The 25,607-nt window shown below is 30.4% G+C and overlaps 2 protein-coding genes across 2 annotated transcripts; one reads left to right on the top strand and one right to left on the bottom strand.

Annotated features, from left to right (window-relative positions):
* Positions 1–17,202: 17,202 nt before the first annotated feature.
* Positions 17,203–20,404, bottom strand: LOC122715664. The gene is made up of 3 exons (XM_043938024.1): positions 20,366–20,404; positions 19,402–19,712; positions 17,203–17,677 (listed from the first exon to the last, which is right to left on the bottom strand). Exons 1-3 carry the CDS (start codon positions 20,402–20,404, stop codon positions 17,203–17,205), a joined length of 825 nt encoding a protein of 274 aa, XP_043793959.1.
* A 1,506-nt stretch (positions 20,405–21,910) lies between these two features.
* Positions 21,911–25,447, top strand: LOC122715626 (DNA replication licensing factor Mcm6). Its single transcript, XM_043937947.1, has 11 exons — positions 21,911–22,055; positions 22,156–22,299; positions 22,393–22,657; positions 22,742–22,944; positions 23,016–23,217; positions 23,298–23,828; positions 23,901–24,206; positions 24,282–24,612; positions 24,701–24,820; positions 24,884–25,023; positions 25,121–25,447. The coding sequence occupies exons 1-11, from the start codon at positions 21,964–21,966 to the stop codon at positions 25,226–25,228; spliced, it is 2,442 nt and encodes an 813-aa protein (XP_043793882.1). The 5' UTR covers positions 21,911–21,963; the 3' UTR covers positions 25,229–25,447.
* The last annotated feature ends 160 nt before the right edge of the window (positions 25,448–25,607 follow it).

Genomic DNA, 25,607 nt, shown 5'->3' with positions numbered 1-25,607 from the left:
CCCCTTCCCATTTTCTGCAATTTTCGGTTCTACATCCACTCGTCTCTGTTGAGTTAAGGTTAGGTTAGGTTAGGAGAAAAAGAAGACCCGATCCGGAAGAAAACTTTATGCATCGCTTCTTGCTGGAAATTTTTACGTCTCTTCCCTCCAACAGGTTAAATTCCACGGAAGAGTGTAAATGTGGAGAGACAAGGTTGAAGTTGAAGGGTCGAATTTGGATCGGTCGGTCGAATTTTTTTTTTTTTCTTTTCAAGACACTGTGGTTACGATTACGCGAGGAAATCGAGATGTTTGAGGGAGGAGAAATAAATTACTCATTCGCTGCAATTTTCGTTCTTTCTGGGTTATTCTATTTAGGTTAGATTCGGGGAAAAGGATTCGCTGGAGGAAGGTTTCTTGTTTTTTATTAGGTTAGGTGTATAAAATTTTATGACGAAATAATTTTTCTTTTTTTGTATCGTGTTTTATTTTATTATATCATTAGGAGTAAGTTGTTTGTTGTAATGTTCTTTTCAAAATTGATTTGCACTTGTAGTCAATCTATTTCTACATTTGCTGGTGAATAAATCTCGTTTTACACACGTCCAATTTTCGATTCTCATGCTAATTCGAAAATTATGGATGAAAGGGATCCTTTGTTTCTCCATCTATTGAAATATTCGATCTAGAATTTAGTTCACTTTCTGCATCGCATTTCTGCGGTATTATCTATGTCTGTTCAGGAATTTGATGCAAACATCGAATAAATATCTTTTGGAATTCAAATGTATATCCTTTGTTTGCACAAATATAACATTAATATCAATTAAGTGCAAATAAAGATTAAGTTTAAACGTCAAAGATTTGAATGCAACAACACATTAATAATGTTATGAATGTTTAAAAAATATGATATTTGAGAATATTTTAATTTCAAAAGCAATATGAAATTCAACAACATTTTCATAATCCAACATCATTAGAGAGTTAAAATGAACAGTAATCTCTTCTTTTTTTAGAAATTTTAAGAAAATTCTTTCACCTTGAAGAAATTCTGACACCTTAAAAATTTCAATGATGATAATAAAATTTGTCTTTATCTTTTTTTATACATGTAATACAAATACCTTATTATAATTGTTAAGATTAAACGAACAGTTATTGAACTCTTTTCCTATCTTAGCTTCTTAAAATCCTTTTCATCGCTTTCTTTTAATAACTTTCTTTTTTCCCCCGTCCTAACTGAAAAGGATTTAGCTTTTCCACCATTCTAAAGTTTAAACGTAAAAACTTTCATTTCCTCACGGAATAAATCCTTCCAACTTATTAATAAATTCTATTAAAAAAAATTACTCAATTTGTACTCATCTAAGTCTCTTGGTTTAGAATAAAAATTTCCACTCGAAAGATTCGACGCATAACAGAATTAAAATCACGTTATTTCAACTAAAGGAATGTAAAAAAGAGGAAATGATTTTCTATAGAACTCTAATGAAGCAATCAAGATCATCGTTTTTCATTCATTTCTTGCAATCACTTTCAATTGTGTTCCACAATTTCGGCCACGAACGCTTCCCTTTGTAACTGTACGTGTTTATTACGTATCCAAGATTATGCATATGTATGCGGTGGTGGGAATCACCCTCTGAAACTGGCAAAAGAACTCCAGATCCGGTATTAAAATATTAGCAAAAGCGGTTGAAGACCTTTTGTGCAAGAATCAAATTCCTTTTTGCATGCAATCTTTATGATTTCTGCATTCCTTTTATTCCTTCTCTCTTAAAATCAGAATCATGAAATATCGATATTAAATTGTTAAACATTAAATATCTTGGAATTCTTCAACATCACCATCCTGTAAGCTGACAATTCTTCTAAAAATGTTAAAGTCGAGAATAGTGAATAAAATAGAGAGGAAAGTAACACATTTATAAATTTAAATCAGGTTCATTATCCACTCTTCCATCAGCACACAAATATACACAACCACCAATTTTAAGGATACGTAACGAGCTACCTTATGCGTAAAGGTGCTGAACATTATCTATATATATATATATATATATATATATATATAACATCATCCGTGTATATGTAACGATCTGAATCAAATTTTTCCAAGGTAAAAGAAAATTCGAGCGGACGTAGTATGAATTTTTAGCTTGAATAACGGTAACGAGCATGAACGATTCGATCAGATACCATTGGAATAATAAAAATAAAATTCAAATAAAAAAAAAAAAAAGATTGCATTTCCGTTTCATTCCGTAACTTATATTTCCACGCAAAGTCATATCATTTCTGATTGTACTGTCGCATCCCACATATATCAGTTCCATAATTTTCAGATAACGATTTCGATCAAAAACCTGAATCATCTTTTAAAAAAAAAATTTATTTCTTTGATTCTACTATCACGTATATTTCACAATTTTCGAATAACGATCTAAAAGCTCAATGCTCGAAGGCGTAAATCATATTTTTCCAGAACAGCCAAATAGAGCAGAAAAAAAAAAGTGTTATTTCTTTGATACCAGATACCCTACGTTTATATTTCGCAATAATCCAAAGGTTCGATTCTCAAACGAAAAATTTAAATCACGCTTTTCCAAAATAGAAAAAAAAAAAAAAAAATTCGATGACATCAATTTCATTGCGAAAACGATTTTCAACAAATATACTATCAAACCAAAACGAAAAAAGAAATGATATATATTTATTTATTTATTTATTTTTTATTTATTTATTTATTTTTTTTACTATATATAATGATATAAAGAATGATCGCGAAAGCGAAAGAGAGAGAGAAGGAGAACGATTCGTTTCCCTCTAGGGAATTCGAGAAGATCTCGTTGGCTGAAGTTTCGTGAATGAAACAAAATGGCGGAAATTTTCGCGTGCATATAGTCCCTGGCCAAGTACAACACGCGCTGGATACAACCGATGGTCCAGCATCGAAATGACAATACACATCCCCCTTTCGGTTTAATTAAAGGCATTGCTTGGCACGAAATGCAGCTATTCCTGCACGCCACGACCCACACCTCGTATCCTTCCATTCGTTTCACGGCCATGGCGGAATACACGGCGCACGTCTCTGTACGCGAGGCCCCGTACGTTGCTTAATGGAGCGCCGCGTCTGCCACCCTGTAATGGCACGACACTTTGCACTTGGGACGCTAAATAGCTGGGGTTAGAGGCACGCCGGCCAAATAGCTAGGTTGGTACGAGTTGGTTAAAGGGAAGGACCGATCTGTCAGACGAATATCAAGTTAACTGGCTGCGTGTATCGGTTCACGCGTGAACATTGTGAACTCTCGGTTGTGGATGAGTTAATAGTAGTAGAGCCTCGTTTCGATTATCGTCGTTTGCGATGCACTGTCGCTCAATTTTCGCGTGAAAGTTTGCAATTGGTGGATATGAACATTATATGCATTCACAAGTTTCTGTATTTTTTAATGTCCAGAGTCTATTTCGTGAATAAATCGATACTTTTTGTACGATTGCTGTTGAATTAGATTAAATTTAGGGATAAGTTTTGGATATATTGTTGATTTTTGTATTCGTATTTTGCATAAATGTTCATTTGATAAATAACTAAGCAATCGATATTTTTGTAGAATTCTGTTTATTATTTATTAAATTCAATTAGGCCAAATTAAGTTTGGGGATAAGTTTTGGATATGTTACTTGTGATTGGATTAGGTTAGGTTAAGTTAACTTTAGGGATAGCTTTTTGAATACGTTACTGGGAACGTCAGTTGATTTTTGTATTCGTATTTTGCATACATATTCAATGTCATGATAAATAAATAAGCAATCGATATTTTTGTAGAATCCTGTTGGATTAGATTAGGCCAAATTTGGAGATAAGTTTTGGATATGTTACTTGTGATTGGATTAGGTTAGGTTAAGTTAACTTTGAGGATAGCTTTTTAAGTATGTTACTTGGGAACATCAATTGATTTTTGTATTCGTATTTTGCATAAATATCCAATGTACACTTGATAAATAAATAAGCAATATTTTTCTATAATCCTGTTGGATTAGATTAGATTAAGTTTAGGAATAAGTTTTGGATTTTTGTAATAGTATTTTGCATAAATATCCAATGTCTTGATAAATAAATAAGCAATCGATATTTTTATATTTATTTTGGCCTGTAGAATCAATCTTCTTAATTAGGTTAGATGCTTAAAATGGTTGTTTTTTTTTAGATTAAAAATGTTTTTAAGATTAAATGTTTTTTTTTAGATTAAATTAGGTTAGGTCTGTTTCGTGGATCTTTTGGACTGCAAACTAAAATAGCATTTGCAACGAAGAACAAAAACAAATATGATTCGAAATTTAAGAAAAGAGGCTGTACTAATTTAGGACAAAAAAATTTGTCCATCGTGACATTTATTCAATTAATTTTAACGAACGTTACAGACGTTGTTTAATAAAAAGATTAAATTAAATGCTTTTGATTAAATTAAGTGTTCCAGAGTATTAAAAGAATGTGGAACAAATAGCCATGAATTTATTCGTTCTGTTTTTTCATGAAAATAAAATATAAATATTATTTTTTTTTTTAATTTGAAAGAAGTCTACCAACTTCATGATTTTTCTGCTGATTGTTCAATTTTATAATTAATACAATTTTTCTTTAAGTAATATCAACTTATTTCAAAAATAAAATTGCAACATATATTTTACCATTGTTGCAATTCTCATTATTTTTATAACCTTCTTATTAACTTTGCCAATTTTCACATATCGATCATTTTCTTCATATTTTCTTGATGAAAAAAAAACTTCTTATATGAATTTTAATTACTAAATTAAATTAAAAAAAAAAAAACATCAAAGAATTCCCCGAGATTTAATTAATATCTCACGTAGAAATTCGTAATCTCAATCTCGTCGTCAGAGAGATATGTTTCACGCGTGAAATGAACGATTACGAAACATCTAATTTTTCAAAATTAACCCCTCGTGGACGGAGCTTAAAAACTTTAATTGCGATTCTTCCTCACAATGGAACGAAACTTGACGAAATCCGTTCTCTCATAAAAGCGCGAGAAAAGTAAGAGATCCACGACAAAGAAGAGACGAGAGGGAGAGGGAGAGAGAAAGAGAGAGAGCGAACACGAACCACTTGGCTCCATTCAAAGAGGGGAATCACTGCCGCCGAGTCTGTGGGATACGGTGATGAGGTTATTCCGTCCTCCTTCCCTCAGGAAATGACGTCACATCTCGACGTAATAAACACAAATATAAGTGGTTCCTGTGCTCTGTTCCGACGACGGCAAAATAACGTAGGCCGACATGATCGAATCGCGTACACGTCGGAAGAGGAAATTTGGAGAGGGTGTCGGCGCTCTCTTGGTGCTTCCACGAATAAATTAGCGACGACGTTTGCCTTCTACCGCCTTCCCGTACGGCCACGACGATCGATGTCGCCTTCTCGCTCTTCTCTATTGACAAGCGAATACGGTATAGTGTCGCCCCGTTGATCGATAACAAATTCAAAACATCCGGATAAATTTAATTTGTAAATTATTTAATTAAACATATCTGGAATTATTAACAATAATTTGCCATCGTGCAAATGATTCCACAAGTGAGTGCGACAAATTTGTATTTGGATGTTTGTTTATTTTTGACGTCCTTGGTTTAAAATTTAGTCGAAGAGAACGTGATGAAGGATAAATATATTTGGAATTGTAAACAGATATAGGAGATATAGGAGAATAGTGTAATTGTCTATCAAATTTATGTAAACCTTTGTTTATAATATATTTTAATTTCATCCTGTATATGTATTTGTTAAGGATAAAATAATAAGAAATATATATTTATATATTTTATATATAAATATACTTTTACAAAAGTTTCTGATCAAAATAATGGATAATTTACATTATTTCACAGGATAATATTTTCAACGAATACCTTTTTGCTATAATTTTATTTTAATAAATATGCTAACTTGATTATCTCACCCGTTCTTAGTTTAAACAATTAATTGATCATCATGACCCCTTACTACTAGATCCTTTATTACACGTCAAAACAATTTCGTTGATAATAACGAGTGTACAAGTAATTGATCAATTCGTTCAAAATGGATAGACATTGTATCAATTACAGTGTTGGCCAATCCATATCGGTCACTCAAATTATACACCTCATCAATTTCTGTCTTATTAATGAATATAAGTGAGATTTAACGATGGTTTTAGTAGAAGTTCCATTAACTCTGCTGCATTGTATTGTTCTAAATAAAACACGTGGTATTCAAACGTGGATCAAAATGGTTACCTACTGATTTATGACTCGTGTCACGATTGTTCGCGAGTGAAACGACGCACGTGTGACAATGGTTTTGAGATTTTGATGGCCACGAACATCACGATTGATGCCGGGTTGATTCGATTTCATTGATCCCTGCTGATGTTGAAATTTCATTGTATCACTCGTGTATTGGATTCTATTGAGTATTTTCGTGTGTTACGTTTATATTCTTTTAATTCGAAATTAATAAACATTGTAACAAATTATCATTCTTTTATTTGTAATAATATATTCTTATTGATTTATCTATTGACAATATTTCTTAATTATTAAAATGAAGATATCTGAATCGTTTATAAGTAGCTAATAATCGATGGAAAATTCTTTTTATTAAGAATTGAAAATATAATGTAAATTTAAATAATAAATAAATAAATTTTCTCTTGTACTAATTAGTTACAAAATTTTCAAAATATAATTCATGCGATTTCGACGAATTTACATTTAATTTCATGAAAAATAGCGCAAGATATATTTCATAGTAACAAGTGGAAAAATATATCTGAAAATACCATAAAATTACATCATAAAATATTTCCAAATTTGCATAGCCACATTTTTTTTTTCATACATATAAACAATTTTTATCACATTCTAAAAATCTTCCAAAAAATCTCTTCTTCCACGAATATATCACCACCTTCCTTCTCTAAAGCAAACCATTCACAACTACGTATAATTACTCAGCTTACGTGCCATATACCATAATCGTTCCCTATATATAAACACGTCACTTTCGATATTAAAGTAATTTAAATAACTTTCTCTTGTACTAATTAATTACAACATTTCTAAAATTCATGTAATTTCATGAAATTATTCGACGAATTTAATTTCATGAAAAATAGCGCAAGATATATTTCACAGTAACAAGAGGAAAAATATACCCGCAAATATACCATAAAATTACGCTATAAAATATTTCCAAATTTGCATAGTAAACAATCTTTATCATATTCTAAAAATCTTCCAAAAGATCTCTTCTCCCACGAATATATCACCACCCTCCTTCTCTAAAGCAAACCACTCACAACTATATATATAATTACTCAGCTTACGTGCGATCCACACAATTGTCCATAATCGTCCCCTATACGTATATATATATATAAACACGTCACTTTCGATATTCCTCTTAAACCTTTCTCTCCCCTTCTCTCTCCCTCTCCCTATCTCACTCGCAACAGCTGACAATAGGAAAGCATCTCGAGATCCCACACGTGACGCGTCCAAGTAGCCACTCGTTTCTACCCGAGTTCCTCCTCATCGTTGTATGATTCCAGCTCAATTACAACCGAGTAAAAGGTGAAAGCAGCCAGGGGATGGCGGATGGTGGTGGTTTCATCCGGCTGTGGTTGAAGAGGCAGCGCATGGTCTCTTCCACGGCTGGTGCAATTCACCACCAGGTTGAGGAGGGAGGAAGGAAGGAAGGAAGAAGGGAGGGGGGCGTGAGAGAGAGAAAAAGATAGAGGGAGGGAGGGGGAAAGAGGAAGAGAAGAAAGCATGCACGCACCCAGGCCACTGTAATTGCCACGGTGTTTATAATTGTTGCACACTCCTCTGCTCTTTGTGCGGATCTCCTCTTCAACCTTCCGCCTCTGTAACCCTTTCCCTCCAGCTTGCTGCGGGCCACTCCGCCGTCGTCGTCGTCGTCGTCGTCGTCGTCGTCGTCGTCGTCGTCGACTCTCGAGGAGGGTGGCGGAGGGGCGAGACAGGAGAAATTAGTCTGCGTTTTCACGGAGCCGATTTAAACAGAAGGAAAGAAGAAAGAGAGAGAGAGAAAGAGAGAGAGATGGCTAAGATGGAAAGAAAGTGGCCTTGCCTTGCATTGTTCTCTGCGCGAAATCGGGCTACGTTTCGTAGACCCTCGAGATGTCTCGCGGCCCAACGAGTTTCCGCACCTTGGTGAACGAGTTTTCTACGAGCAGATGGAAATTATCGTCGAGCATGTGCTGGTTGTGGTCACTTATCGCGCGAAATCCCGTGAAACGGGAATGAATTTCGAGGCCTTTCTCTCTTTTCTTCATCCTTCCTCGAAAAATAGCGGTGAAACGCGTGATGGATGAACGAATAGAGGGAACGATGATTGCTTCGTCCATTTCAGTTATTTGGAACGAGAATGTAAGGATAATGGGTTTTTAATAGATAAGTAGAATCGATGGTTCGAATAATTGTCAATGATAAATTTAAATTTGATTGAAAGGAATTTGATGATAAAATTCGGGATTTTTGATAAGTAAATGAATGGAGTAGGTGATTTAATAATTTGTTAAATATATGTTAATAGTAGCGTGTAAGAAATAATTGGTAAAAGAATTTTATGATTAAATTAGGTTTGGAGTTTTTAGTACATAAATAGAATAACAAATGAATTTTATAAATTATAATTAAATGGAATCCAATAATTGTTAATTTAAGGATTAGTTAAAGATAAATATAGAGTGATCCAATAATTATCTCATTATTTATTAAATAAATAAATAAATAAGATAATTTAATTTAATAATTGGATTTTTAATAAATAAAATGGAAACATATACATTTATTCATCGCTAATATTAAAAAATAATATCAAAAAATAAAAGCAAAGTTTGAATTGTAAATAAAAAATAAAGTCATAATCATGATAGATAAAGAAAGCGACAATATCCATTTAATAAAAACTTTACTTTCTAAAATTAATGTATCTCAGAAAAAAATTATAAATAATTGTAAATAATTGTATTTACGAGCGAGACAATTTTAACAATAGAAATAAAATTATATAAATCAATAAAAATGTTTAACCTCGTTCAAAAAATATGTCAATCAAGATTGAAAAGATATGAAAAGCTTTTAAACAAGTTTCGTTCCATTGATAAAAGTCATGAATAGTAAATAAGAATTCCTACGTTTCGTTCCACCCTGATACACACATTCTTGTTGACACGCGAGTGTATCTATCGAATATCGTGCAAAAAAAATATTTTAAATAACATTTTTTCCTTTTTCCCTTTTTTTTTTTTACAAGCAAAACAATTTTTTTTTTTCCCCCACGCACGAGCTCGTTTACTGGCATTTCGAAGCTGACATGGATCGCCGGATAGAGACGGATCACCGGATGCGGATAATCGTGTTCTGAGTTGATGTAGAAGTTAATGGACGAGGCCGGGAAAAACAAAACGCTCGACACCAAAACAAATCGTCGTTCGGTCGTCCCCCGGGTTTTGTGAACCGAACAGTATCGACCAATCGAAATTTCAATGGATATTGTTTCTTTTCCCCCACGAAATGCTATGCTAATTCGTATGCCAACACGATTATTCGTTTATTTTGGTTTGTGAGTATAATAGAAGATGCTCGTTGTCTTACTTAATCGAGCAATCATCCTTATTTTAATTTGGGAAGGCAGATTATGTCTCCTAATGAATGACTTTCACGATTTTGAGGAAAGGAAAACTTGTTTCTTCGTTCGTGAGATGATTGTATATAGATTTAATGAGAGATACACATTGATAATGTGAAAGGGAATTTTTTTTATCCAATGACATGTGCATAAATATAATTCTATCGAAGAATCATTTGCAATTGTCTGTAGAACCACCAATTGCACAAGTTTTATAAATGGGTTATTCGTTTAAAAATTCGTGAAATATTGATTCTGAAAGAATTTAACCTTTTCCAACCAATGGAATTCAATATTTAATAAAATTAATTATTTTCGAATATAGTAGTTTGCACGGTGAATTATAATTTCGATTGTTTAAAAGTTATTTAAAATAATAGAAATTATTATTACATTTATTCCCTGATAAAATTTAGTTTCACTAACCTAACCTAATTTAATCCAAATCAAAAAAATTTCTGAATTATTAATCCCACGATCAAATCAATTTTATACAATAAATGTAGCTGGAAACGTAAGTGTTAAAGGCCACAAAGATTTATCGCGCTATTATTTGAATGGTGATACATTAACCGTGATTCAATTTACAGTGATGAACAATATGAACGTTAAATAGGTTCGTTTTCTACAAATATCTATAAATCTTTGAAACGTCACGAGATGGCGACTTCCGTTGAATCGGTAGTGTTTATTGCATCATGGTGGCAGCACAGAGTGCGCTACGCCTACGGTACGATAATCTAAGATGTAAAACCTGTTTGAAAACGAATCATTTAACATTTAACCGCGGACGTGGAGAACAGCCTAGGGAATTATAACGTGTATGTGTGTATATGTGTATAATTGCAATATTTCTGAACGTTTCCAACTATTAAAATTAAATATGATTATATTTATTTTACAACATGTCGTGGCGGGAAACGTAAAGTTTTTCAACTCATTTATCCATTTGTTATTTTTAAAATTTATTTGCTCCGTCTTGAAATACGTATTTATTCGTATAAAAGGATAAATTATTCGAATATTTGATCATACATTTGAGTTATTATATTACAACTTTTTTATACGATCAAATAAAAATTTGAAATTTTATTATTAAAGCGTTTGTTCTTCTTTTCGCCGTACATTTTGATTTCAAATAAAAAAAAAAAAAAAATATTCGATTCCATTCTGAAAACCATACATAAATTTGTTTGCAACAAGAAACGTAAAAAAAAAACGCATGACTTTCTATGAGAGTTAAAAAATATGGTCGACCGGCCGGCTTTTTATTTTTGATTTTTGAAAATTTAAGAACTATGGATAAAACAAAAAATTGACAAAGATGTGGGCGTGCAAACTACGAAAGGTTAAAAAGGACCATTCTGGTGAGAAATAGCTGGTGACAAAGCTCGTTTCTGTAGAACCGGCCAATTTTTATTCGACAATAAGTCCCGACATAAATCACTTTTGATGGTATCGATTCCACCATGTTACGAGTCTCGCTTCTGGCATGAAATTCGTTGTTATATATACAATTTTAATATATTATANAAAGCTCGTTTCTGTAGAACCGGCCAATTTTTATTCGACAATAAGTCCCGACATAAATCACTTTTGATGGTATCGATTCCACCATGTTACGAGTCTCGCTTCTAGCATGGAATTCGTTGTTATATATACAATTTTAATATATTATAAAAGTCATATATTATAAAAGATTTATAAATACATTATTTTTATTCCTTTCATTTCTATTATTCAAAAATTTATTCTTTTTCTCCATCTTTGAAAAAACGTATATTTTCGAACATGATCAGAGAATAAAGTGATATTTGAAAATATTTGAACATGAAAAGAGTTGTAAGTGTATTCCTCATTCATTGATTCATTTGTATTTTAAGATAGTAAACATTTGAATTTTAATTTTGAAATAGATTTCTTTTTTGTATATTTAATCTCCTCTAATATTTGGACACATAATATAATTTTAAATGTTAAAATCTTATAAAGATAAAGAAGGATCTATTCTCAAATAAAGTCCTCATGATAAAGCAAGTTCAAAAATAAAATTAATTTTAATAAATAAAATAATAAATGAAAGGAAAAAAGTTATGTAAATAATGTTGCTCTAGTTTCCATTTCTATTATAATAAAATTTTATTTCTATATCTCTATATTCTGTAAATGTAATTTTAAGAATAAAATTGTTAAATTGGAAGAAAAAAGATATAAAAAATGAAAAAGAATGAAATTATAACTTAAATAAAATAAAATAAAATAAAACAACGAAAACAAAAATTGATCGATATTACAGAATGAAACGATATTTTAAAATTTAATTATAGCATCCATATCTAAATAAAATTTCCATTTCTATTTTAATACGTATGATTTTAAAAATAAAATGAATAAAACGAAAAAAAAAAAAAGATAAAATTTGTACGATAACATCGTTTCCGCCATTCTTATCTCCACTTTTACTCTAATATCTCAATTATGCAATAACTTATATATAAAATAAAAATAAAATTGGAAGGGAAAAAAATAAAATAATATTTTTTAAAATCAGAGTTGAAGAACTCTATCCATTATAGATCTTTTAATAATAAAAAACAAAATACTAGAAGCATTTATATAATATTTCATTTTATTATTTGGCAATCACTATTTTGAAAATTTTGTTAGGTTATAATCTCCAATATAAATAAAATCTCTATTTCAAATATCACGTTTTTATATAATAATATAATAATATAATTTTAAAAAATAAAATCCCTAAATTGAAGAAGGAAAACGAAAACAAAAAATCCCGTAAATATATTTTCCTTGGCTACTCTCACGTCCCCAAATTATCTCCAAACTTCGAAAAGTTAAAAATAAAAATTCTTGGAAAAAAAAAATTGGTCGATATAGAGTGGAACGAACGAGAATAGAGTTTAATAACATAACCTGTCCGCCATCTCCCTTGTTCCCTTCACAAAACATCGCGTTAATACGGTCTTCTCTTTTTCCTCCAGCACCTTGCGCCTTCATTTCGTTTCCTTCCTTACTCCGTCACGGAGAAAAGATCCAAGAGCGTATTTCTCATATTTTATTCCTACAACCTCGCTCCTTTTTATTGCGGTTCGACTGAGAGCTGCGGGCTCATGTCAGACTGTGCACCCCGCAGTTTCTGCCACGCTTGCCAACCTTTGAAGAGTCCCTAGGAAAGAGAGAGAAAGAGAGAGAGAGAGAGAGAGAGGGAGAGAGAGAGAAATTCGAAAGATTACCAGAACGGAAGGAAATGCAAAGAAATTCGCGCATCACGGCTTGAAATAATGACGAACAAGCCGTTTTCGTTTGTCCTACATTCCGGTCTAGTTATTTTTCTTGAAAGAAAGAAAGAAAAAAAAGGAAGAAAAAATAAAGAGAGAAATGCGGGAGAAGAAAGCGTTGTTGAACGACGCCATCGTATTTCGCCAGTACGTGAAAGATTACCCCTTTTCCCCCCTTGTTATCCTCACGTAACAGTGAATTTCGAATATTTCCACCGTCTCCTTCTGTAAATCTACATTTTCCCCTCCACAGTCGGCGCAATATTTCTTTTCAAATCACCGGCAATGTTGTACAATACGCAATATGCGAATATATATACACGGGAGAAACTTGGCCTGTGTATATTCTCTATACCCGCTCACTTCTCTTTGAAATTCTGAAGGGGAAATGGAGGAGAGAAGGGGAGGGAGAAAGAGAAAATAAAAAGGATTGGGGATGTGTGAGAAAATGAAAAGATGAAACGAAAAAAAAAGAAAGAAAAAAAGAAAGAAAGAAAGAAAGAAAGAAAGAAAAAAAAATAGGAAGGGATGACAATACACTTGACATTCTCGCTGTCGTAGGATTAATGTAGAATTAATTAGAGATGGCACGAGTACGCGTGTCTCGATATTTGCTAGCGATGGGATCGAGTGTCTCGCGAGTGCGATACGATGGAACAAACGATTATCGAATTGCGTCGAAACTAAATCTTTCGATACTTGAATGGAAAATTTGATCTTTTGAACCGAATGAATGTTAAATTCATTTTAAATCTTAATCTTGCGTAACTTATTATCATATTTATCATTAATTGAATTTTTCATAAAAAAAAGATTTATCCATATTATTTCATTTCATTTAAAAATAAATAAATATATAAAGAGCACAGTTTCATTGCTCCAGCAGTGAATTCAAAAGGAATAGAAAAAAAAAAGAGAGAAAGAAAGAAAGAAAGCATCGTGCATCGATTATAGGAACATGTCGACTAATTATAAGGTTGCCCAAGTACTTGGACGCTCTATTAGTAAAGCTATTACTGGCAACCGATCTCCTTTGGTAAAGCTCGAAGAAGCTAATGGAGACTGTCGTCCTGAAAATACAATTTTCAGACAATCTGGTTTCCTAGAGGACGGACGGCAATCAAGCACCACTTAAGCCCTCGTCGTTCGTTTTATGATCCCCGCAACAAGTATACCGGAGACAGGAAAATTAAACGATCTCTCGAAAACATTCGCGACTGCTACGTTTATGACGTATTTATTTATAAACAAGGTCCTATTTCCAAACTCATCGACGCTTTTATTTAAGCGTAAAATATCGAAATGCAATTAAGATACAAAAATATTTTTTTTTTTTTCTTTTAACGGATTTAATGATTCGTTAAATTTATTAAAAGGTATCTGAAGTATTTGCATGTATAATTTTTATATAATTATTTGGAAATATTATACGTTAAAATGTTATTACATTAAATCAATGTTAAGAGGATATTTGGGAAAAATAATTGCATACATTTTGCAAGATATTTTCAATGAACCAAATTTTTAAATTAGACTCTCTAGTTTTATTCTCATATAAATATTAAATATTTATAAAATTTTATGAAATTGATTATTGATAAATTACGTTAAATTAATTAAAAGGATATTACATTGCACATTATAAAGCCTTTTTTTATCAGCTTTTATAATATATAAATGCTTCACGTATCTTTTTTTAATAATATATTTCAATGGTGATTAAAAAAATATTGCAAGTCTTTGATTTTCTTTTTCTTTGTAGAAAGTAATTAATGTATTCGTTTCTAAGTATCAAAAGAAATAAATTCAAAAGATAATATAATACAAAATACGTTGAAGTTTATTTTTTATAAACAATTGAAGTATAAAAGTTAAATTGATTATAAATTAATATAAATACGTTTCAATCGAAATTTTTGTATTCATTTTGATATTTAGAATCGACCAAAAGTATCCTACGAATATCAATATCAACGCTTTGTTATATTTCAAGATTTTAGATAAGATATTTTAATTAAAGTATAAGCGAAAATGATCAAAGTTGAACATCTAATTATTCATCGATATTTTAAAATCACAATTTAGCATAGAAAAATAATAATATTTACTTATACATTTCAATCGATTAATCGTTATTTGCGATTTATTCTTGTGATTGAGATAATTTAACTTCTGTATCAAAAAAATGCTTAATATTAATTTTTACAATTCAAAATTTCAAAGATGTTACAATTCACAAAATTCTGTAAATATCAGTTGCATTATCTATTCAATTCTTCGCTATAATAATATAATTATTCATCATAATTTCGTCTTTAAAATTTTATAACAAACATTTACACGCAAAAGTGTTCATATATATCTGTTAAAAAAATTTAAAATAAAATAAAAAGTACAAACTCTAATAAATTTATAATTTATTATTAAAATTTATAATCTCCATCCATAAAACTTTATCATCTGCATAAACATTCGCGAACGAAATCTCCTCCAACTGCAACCATCCATTTAAAACTGTATTACGCGCAATCCAATGGTAATAATCATAGAATTTTTGATCGATCGATCGAGCAATCAATTCGTCGGAGACCGCGCAACATCAAAAAGGTTTATTGGCACATGGAGCCACTCTGATGGACGTATCAGAGTAGAGGAACAGAGCGGTCTCGGCCGGCTTTCATCAATGAAATCAAGTTAGTAGTATCTGGAGAGGTTTCCTGGGAGACAGGAAGGTGTAATGAGAGTAGTTTAGTGCTTAATCGAGGTTTCTCGAGCGGCATCTCGAACTACTCCAATTAACTTCGCGCGCCAACCCCGATTGCCGTTAGATTCAAGGGTAAATCCGTGTGATATTGATTAAATTTCGAATGGGCAACGAAGGAGCCAGCCAACTTCTTTAATACTCGTTGGCGGTAGTGAAGTGTCGTTTGGATAATTAATCAGTGAAAACGTCGATGGACGTTGGAGGATGAAGCTTGCCCATCCATCCCGTGGAGCGGGGGATCGATGCGGTTTCGATCAACGAAAAGCGAATTAATCTAAGTGAAATTGCACCTATGAATCGTTACATCGAATTTAGGTAACCGATGGCATTCTCGATTAAACAGGATGTCAATGACGCGCGAAGTGTTAATTAGGCGCACTGGTGCTCTCTGGTGGTGGTTTTGGCCAGATGTCATTTCAGGAATTGAATTATATTCGTTGCGGGATTATGCGCTTTGTAAATTGATATTTTCGAACAAAAAGAGAAGTATCGTTTGGAAAAAAAAGTATATAATAAAAAATATCGGTTAACTTAACTTTTTGCACTCTAATAGTGACTTTTAAGACACCATTCAGTTTGACGCGATAAAAAACAAAATATCGTTTCGAATTTCTAACCTCTTTATGTATAATCTTATAAAGTGTGGAATAATATACTATTGAATGGATTTTTTAGATCTCAAATTAGATTCTAATATTTGAGCGAAGATGAGTTTGATTTTTCGTTATTGAATAACGAAATTATTTCTATTCGTTAAGAAATTGATAGAGAGGAAAGGAAAATAGCGATGAAAATAGAAATATAATAAGAAGAATATAGAATGAATGAAAAATAAGAATAATAGACGATGAATGATGAGAGCACGTTATTGGGATTGTAAGGTTTGCTCTCAATAAAATAAGAAAGATGAAAAACATTAAATGACATTTTATCGCTATATACTTGCCTTGACAAACCTAGGATGCACCTCTGGTAATTATGTTATTATTAAAACATCATATAAAACAACAATATAGACTTTAATATTCCATAAATTTTCTCTCTTTGTGTAAAAATACATAAGATATGAAAATATAAAAGTTTTATACATTAATTTGTATGTAAAATCATTTTAAGTTAGCCAAAAAATTCACCGAACGAAAATCGTGTGGAGTTGTTGATTCGTTAAAAATAATGTAAAGCATTTTGCCTTATCTGTATTAAATAAACACTTAAATACGATACACTGGTCAGCATTATTTCTTTCTTCTCATAGACACTCTCTATTATCAAAAATCCATATAAAATATACAATAAATAAACAATATCAATATTTAAGTGCCATCGATCCATTACCACACTGTTTTAACGCACAAATAATGAAATTTATTTTTCTCCGCCCAATTATAATCATTCTACGAAACAACGATCAACTCAGTGACTATTCAGTATTTTAGTCGTTATCTCGTAACATAGACGGGCAATTCGTCGCACTCGAGCTTATAACTACCGAAAGGCTTGTTGTTGTGTATATTGTTTACGGCCATGTGAGCGTACACGCGAGAGTTTCGTGATCCGGGCACGTACCGGCCGTATCGAGACAGGACGAGGGCCAGAACAGGATTGGGCGGTGGATGTAGCACACTGTTGTAACTATCATCGTTCAGAACCCCGGTCAGGAAGCGATCGAGGGCTTTGATGGCCGCCGTTATGTCCTGCGAATTACGATGGGGACTCGTCGCCTTCCCACGACGCCCCAATTCATCCGAATCGTCCGCCACGTATTCATCGACCTCTTCCACGACATTGTACGCTGATCGGTGTGGTACGTGAGCGCGATACCCGACCTCGTGCCTCAGCTTTGTCTCGTTTCCCGGCCGCCATGATTCACCTAACCTCAACGCCGTTGCTCCAGAAGTTTGGCCTTCGCTCCACCTGAAAATGCAAATATTGGAACGGGCGTTTATCGCGGCCATCTGTTATGATTTAATTAATTAATTTTATACTTCGTGATTCGTAATTTTGGCAATTATATTGGTGTGTGCTATGAGAAAAGATATTTCTGATGGAAGAATATTCGTAATGACGATGAGTAAATGTTGTGTTTCTTCTGTTCGAAAATATATAATATACATTTGAAAGAAAATCTTGGATTATCTAGAGTTTCGAAAGCAATTGGCAATACTTGTTATTAGTTTACATCGATAGCTAAATAATCTAACATATTTCACAGGCATTGCTTTTGAAATTAAATTGGAATTTAAAGACCAAAAATTAGTTCTTTTTTTAAGAAAAATAAAATACATCGCTGTAATTTCAAAATAGAAAATTTTAATCCAAATAAACGAATTTACAAAGAGGAGATGTCAAATCGAAGCAATTGATTAATGAACAACGTCATGGTATCTTGCAACAGTTATTATATAGTATACATACGAACAAAGAAAAATTAGAACACGGTGTTATTAATAAAGTTACAAAGTTGTTCTGATAACGATAAAGATATATTATTGTTACAGGTTCTATCGATGGAATATTCAATTTAAATCACAACCACGAAACATTTTCGATTTGGGGTTTTTTAATTCTATTCAATCACTACAGGAAGCCGAACACAATTGATAAATTGATCGAATGCGTTCGAGATGCATTTAATAAATTAGAGAGAAATACTCTTGACAACGTTTTTATAATATTACAAATGTATATGAAATTAATTATGTCAACAAGAGGAGAAAATTCCTATAAAATTCCTATATAAATAAGGTAAAAAAATAAGGTAAATAAGGTAAAACTTCATGACGTGAAGCGTTCAACAAGGCTAAATCTCATTTCAACTAAATTTGGATTACATTAAAATTACTTATATTTAGTTGTATCGCGATAATAAAATGAATTTAATATTTGTTTTATATTTAATTTTAGTTTTATTTGATCTTTTTCGCATAAATGTATACCATATTTTTGGGCAAAAAAAATATTAAAATATATACCATATTTTCGGACAGAGGGAGTGTAAGATAACGAAGAAATTATTGAGAAAACAAAATGTTGAATAATGAATATTGTTAGTACATAAATTTGGATGAATAATAAATATTCGTACGATTCAAATCTAGAAAAGACAAAATTTTATTTAAAATTACGTTTTTGTAAAAATGATAAGACTACAGAATTTAAGAAATAATTGCGATAAAATTTATCGAAAAATTTAAAAATAACTTGTAATTGAATCGATGTACGAATATTTCCTACATCTGATAATGTTTAAAATGGATAAAGTTAAATACTGTAAATAGGATTTATTTGATATTCGTAAAAAACGATTAATTTATTTCTTCCAATTCATTTTTCTTTATAACGTAATAAAGATCCGCATTTGATAAATTGTTAAATAAAAAAAAAAGAAAAGGATTACTACATAAATCATTTAACAACATCGATCTTCTTCACACCGCACACAATTAAATCCGTCTCATTTATAACTAAAGAGCGCACCGCTTCCTTCATTACATCCAATTAATCGAAAAATGAACAATCGAGCTAATGGATTGAAATCAGGATTGAATACGATATATAATAATTTTAATACAAATAGATCGAATTAAAAAAAAAAAAAAAATAAAAATGATCGACAAGAGCAGTAAGTGAATTCTTACCTTTGCTTATCGCCGATTGATTTAATCGTCTGATCTTTCAATGGTAATTGAAGATCGATCAATAACGGTTTCAGGTATGAATACCCGGCTTGTATTTGCCTTTCGGCCTTTAAGCCTCTACCTGGGTCTCCATCTTCTAGCCCATTGTCCAAAGCTTGGCCGGTGAAAACACTGTGTCGAGAAAGTTTTGGAAACACCGTGGCGGTAGTTGGAAGATAACTAAGGGCTGGTGGTTGTAAATTCGTTACTAGTTGGATATTCCTAGGCGCTTCTGTTGTCAATACACCGTTGGTCAAATGTGCAACCGTCACCTAAATTGGATAATTTTTTCTCTGTGCTCAGTGTGAACTTATTATGCTTATGCCACTTTTCATTTTTTATTTTTTAGTAAATTTTATCGTTTAATAAATAAGTTTTTATTTTGAGAATAAAGAAGATCTTTTTTTTTTGGAAGAGTATTTCTTTTGTGATGTGAAAGGAAGGAGGAAAAATTTTTATTTGATAAAAGTTGGATGCACAAATTTTGGATACGAAATAGTGGAAGCCAAAGTTTATTGTTATTTGTTGTTGAATTTTCATTAGATTTGTATTAAAATAATTATTATTAATTAATTATTAACCATAAAATTTTTTATAAAAATGCATAACTTTCTTTACATAATTGAAAAGTTGTTCGAAAATAAACTCCTCTTGCTAAAAAATCTTCAATTTTTGGCATATTTTTCACTATAAATGAATTAGATTTTATCCAAATCTAATTTTATCTTTTTAGATCTTTTTTAAAAAATCTAGAAAAATTCTGAGATAATTATATTTTGAAAAAAATACTATTTCACATAAATGGTATACTAATTATAGGAGATATCTAATAATCTGAAGTATAAGAAGTATAAGAATAAAGTTAAACAGTGTACGTTTACTTAGAAGTTGAAAAGGTTTAAAAAAGAAGAAAGATTAATTTTACCAAATAAAAAACAAAAATATCCACGACACTGACTAACATTGTGGAAGATTTTCGAGGGAACTAAAGCGACAATATGCACTTGGAGTTCTTTTTATATCCTATAACACTATCTGCCCTCTAAGAGCGAAGTCTTGTACGTCGCAGGAAGTGTATACATCGTGTAAGTAAGTACGTATCTATTTACATAAGAAAAGAGATTTCTTGACTTTCTCTTTCCTTTTCTTTTTTTTCATGTGATGAAATCTCTAATTAACCTTCATTACGATTCTTTATTTACGAAATTTTTTTGAAACATACTTTGTAATATGTCGTAAAACGTTATAAAGGTGTTTCAATAATCTCTATCTATTCCTTGAGAAATTTTATGAATTTTTTATATGTATATTTTATTTGCGATACATAAAATTTTTGTTTTATAATATTTGCTATTAATGAAATATTTGAAATACTTATTAAGTTAATAAATAATATACTGTAACTATAAATTAATTATTCGTTAAAATATTAGAATTAGAAATATGAAAGAATCTTATTTTTAATTACTTACCATCATGATCATGTAAAATTACATAGAAATGAGAAATAAAGGCAAAAAATTATATATCATAAAAGAGATATAAATAGGACATGTCATATATCATTCCATGCAATTATAATATATTCTTTTATTTCATGTTTATATAATCGTGATTTTGAAATTAAATTTAAATTTAAATGTCGTGAAATCGTAAATAAAATTAGAAATAATTAATTAATCACAAATAAAAATGATAAAATATTTTATAATTTTTCAATAAATTAAGTTTCTGTTAAGATTTTTAATTAGTGTTAGAAAAAAAGAATAAAGCTAATTAGATGTCAATGTTGTCTTTTGATATGATGTTTGGATAACAAATAAGACAAGAACAGATAGTCGAAAAAGGATAGAGATAGATTAAAAATTATGGAATCAACGCCATCTTCAGAGTGCCGTAAATGAAACATATATGGAAAGGACAGAAAACAATAAGAGAAAGATAGAGATATAGTAGGAATTAACTACTGCTGCTATCTATTGAATGTTAAAAATATCTCTTTAAAGACAGAATAAGATAGAGTAAGAACTAGTGTTATCTTTTGAAATATTTTTAAAAGAAATATTTTAAGTAGTCTAGAGATGACGCCACATATCAATTCTTATCTTATCTATTTTTTCCTATTATTTGCTGTTCTTTTTATATGTGTTTCATTTACAGCATTCTGAAGATGGCGTTGATTTCACAATTTTTACTCTATTTTTGTCCTTCTTTCATTATTTACTCTCTTTATCTATATTTACTAGATATTTTTCTAAACTTTTTCTAACACCTTGTTATTAATAAAAAAGTAATGTAATATTCTTTACATATTGGTATATTATTTAAATATTATATATTACAAAGAAATGATTTATTTTTACAAAAGTTATAAAAAGAACATATGTTTTGAAAATTCTTTGAAAACTCGCCTAAATGTAATTCCCGCCAATTTCTTCTCATTCAATGGTATTATTCCATTGTTGAATATCGTTGTTTAATTATAATTTTGTAAATAAAAGTGATAGATAAGTATTTTAAAAAATGGATGTTGGAGATTCGCAAATTACAAGAACACGTGTAACTGATGAAGTTGGAATCAAATGTCAAAAATTATTTCAAGACTTTTTGGAAGAGTAAATTTTTTTACAAATTTTATTTTGAGAAATAACAATTATTTAAAATTTTTCAGATACTTTATAAATCAATTATATTTATTATTTTTTAATTAATTAGATTTAAAGAAGATGGAGTTGTAAAATATCTTGAACCAGCCAAAGAACTTGTAAGTCCAGAACATAGTACATTAGAAGTGACTTTTGATGATGTAGATGAATATAATCAAGTACTTTCTACAACTATAGTTGAAGAATATTACAGGTAAAATTTCAAAATATTTCTTAATATAATTCAATATTCATCTTCTAATTAATTTTATTATTTGTTCTTATTTAATAAATTGTGATCTTTTAGAGTTTATCCATACTTGTGCCAAGCAGTGTGTAATTTTGTCAAAGATGTTGCAGAATTAAGTAAAGAAAAAGAATGTTATGTAAGTTTTGTGGAAGTTCCAACAAGACAAAAATTAAGAGAATTAAATGCATCAAAGTTTGGCACATTAATACGTATATCTGGTCAAGTAATAAGGACACATCCTGTGCATCCAGAATTAGTATTAGGAACGTTTGTTTGTATGGATTGTAATGCTGTTATAAAAAATGTAGAACAACAATTTAAGGTATAGTTTAATATAATTAACTTTATTAATACAAATATATATAACTATAGAAGATTTGTTACAAATTCATACAATTATTTGCAGTTCACAAATCCAACAATTTGTCATAATCCAGTATGTAGTAATAGAAGGCGTTTTTTATTGGATGTTGATAATTCTATATTTATTGATTTTCAAAAAGTCAGAGTACAAGAAACACAAGCAGAACTTCCTAGAGGTTGTATTCCTCGTTCACTTGAAATAATTTTACGAGCTGAAGCTGTTGAAACTGTTCAAGCTGGTGATAGGTATTTTCATTAAAAATGATTTTATAACTCTATTTATTTCTTTATTGTTGAATATTATATGTATTTTTTAGGTATGATTTTACAGGAACTATGATAGTAATACCAGATATATCTGTTCTTTCACTTCCTGGTGTAAAAGCTGATCTTAAAGCAAAACGTCGGAAAACTGCAGAAGATGGAGATGGTATAACAGGGTTGAAATCTTTGGGAACACGTGAATTAACATATAAAACAGCATTTCTGGCTTGTAGCGTTACTCCAACAAGTTTTAGAGTACGATAAATTAATCATGAAATAGTTTTCTTACGATATTTACATTTACATATCTTTTTAAATAATTAATGTTTTTGTAGTTTGGTGGTACTGAAACAAATATGGAAGAACTTTCTCAAGAAATGATGAAAAAACGAATGTCAGAAGCAGAATGGAACCGTATATATGAAATGAGCCGTGATAAAAATCTATATCAAAATCTTGTTAATAGTTTATTTTCGTCAGTGCATGGTAATGATGAAGTTAAAAAAGGAATTATTTTAATGTTGTTTGGTGGTGTGCCAAAAACAACAATAGAAGGCACCTCGCTACGAGGGGATATAAATTGTTGCCTTGTTGGTGATCCTAGTACTGCAAAATCTCAATTATTGAAAAGTGTTGCTGAAATTGTGCCAAGATCGATTTATACTTCAGGAAAAGCATCTTCTGCAGCTGGATTAACTGCTGCTGTAGTAAGAGATGAAGAATCGCCTGATTTTGTTATTGAAGCTGGTGCTTTGATGCTTGCTGATCAAGGTATTTGTTGTATCGATGAATTTGATAAAATGGATATCAGAGATCAAGTTGCTATACACGAAGCTATGGAGCAGCAAACAATTTCATTAGCCAAAGTTTGTTAACACAAATAAATATTATAAATTTTTAAATGTTGCTATATTATTAATAAATAAATAAATTTTTAGGCTGGTGTAAGAGCGACTTTGAATGCTCGAACGTCAATATTGGCGGCGGCAAATCCCGTTGGAGGACGATATGATAGAAAAAAGTCTTTACAGCAAAATGTTCAATTAACAGCTCCTATTATGTCTAGATTTGATTTATTCTTTATTATAGTTGATGAGTGCAACGAAATTATCGATAATGCAATCGCTAAAAGAATTATTGATCTACATTGTGATAATTTTCAAGACATTGAAACAGTATATACACAATCAGAGATTATTAGATATATTAATTTTGCTAAACATTTTAAACCTGTATTAAGTCAGGTAGATATTATTATATTTTTTTAAATTTTAATTATTTGTTAAAGTATTTGAATTGATTTTCTTTAAATTTCATAGGAAGCATCAGAATTTTTAATTGATAGTTATACATTGCTCAGACAAAGGACCGGTACTAATGCCGGCAAGTGGAGAGTTACCGTTAGACAATTAGAAAGTCTTATCAGATTATCAGAAGCAATGGCTAAGTTAGAATGTTCTGATGAAGTTACTGTAAAACATGTTAAAGAAGCAAAACGTTTATTAAGTAAAAGTATTGTTACCGTAGAACAGCCAGATATAGACTTGGAAGAAGATGAAAATGAACATATGGACGTCGATATGAATGAAGCTCCACCTCTTATGGCTGCTCTTAATGCGATAGATAATAACGAAATGGAAACTCCTCCACGTAAATTATTTTTTTTTTATATTTTACATAAAAATATTTAAAATTACTGATTTTTATTTATTTCTTATTCTTCGCATCGTATTTATAGAATCGCAAGAGATAGCCAAAAAGAAATTAACAATGTCCTTTGAAGAATATAAAAATTTATCTAACATGTTAGTGTTATATATGAGAAATGAAGAAATTCGTGCTGAAACTGAACCTTCAGGTATGTTTATAGATATTATTTAGATATATATTTATTTCAGTATTTATATTTTCTTTTATATAGAGGATGCTAAAGGTGGATTAAAGAAATCAGAATTAGTGGCATGGTATCTAGACCAAATACAAGATCAAATAGATTCGGAGGAAGAATTATTGGAAAGGAAAAATTTTATTGAAAAAATTATTGATAGACTAACATATCATGTATGTAGTAATTGTTAATTTAAAATTGTTCGAATTTTATTTTTTTTGAACTTCAATTCTCAATTTTTTTTCTCATTTTTGCTTAATTGTATTTTAGGATCAAATTATAATACCTTTAACTACGACAGATCTAAGAGACAAAGACGACGAAGAAGAAGATGATCCTTTACTTGTTGTGCATCCTAATTATATTATTGATGTCTAAATTTTTGTAATATAATTAAAATTATAAACATATACTTATCAAGTAAATGTAAGTAGAGGCAATGAAATTACATTTTAAATCTGACATATTTAAATCGGATTTTATCTCTACTTACTTTTACTTAATGAAAATATTGAGTTATAATTCGAAAATGGTAATGATACTATATTTTTACATTTTTTTACAATTTGTAGTCTAAAATAAATATTTATATTTATATATATTTTGTTTCATTTAACTGTTGTTTCATTTGACTGTTTATTTAACTATTTTAAAACCATTATAACTCTTTAACAATTATTTTAACGAAGTAGATTTGCTAATTGTGTTAATTGTTATATAGGTTGCTATGCCATATATAATCTAATGCTTTTAAAAT

The sequence above is a fragment of the Apis laboriosa genome, unplaced genomic scaffold (assembly GCF_014066325.1).
Source record: "Apis laboriosa isolate Shangri-la unplaced genomic scaffold, ASM1406632v1 scaffold39_cov144, whole genome shotgun sequence".
Lineage (NCBI taxonomy): Eukaryota > Metazoa > Arthropoda > Insecta > Hymenoptera > Apidae > Apis > Apis laboriosa.
The sequence above is the reverse complement of the archived record's forward strand: the minus strand, read 5'-3'. Positions and strand labels throughout refer to the sequence as shown.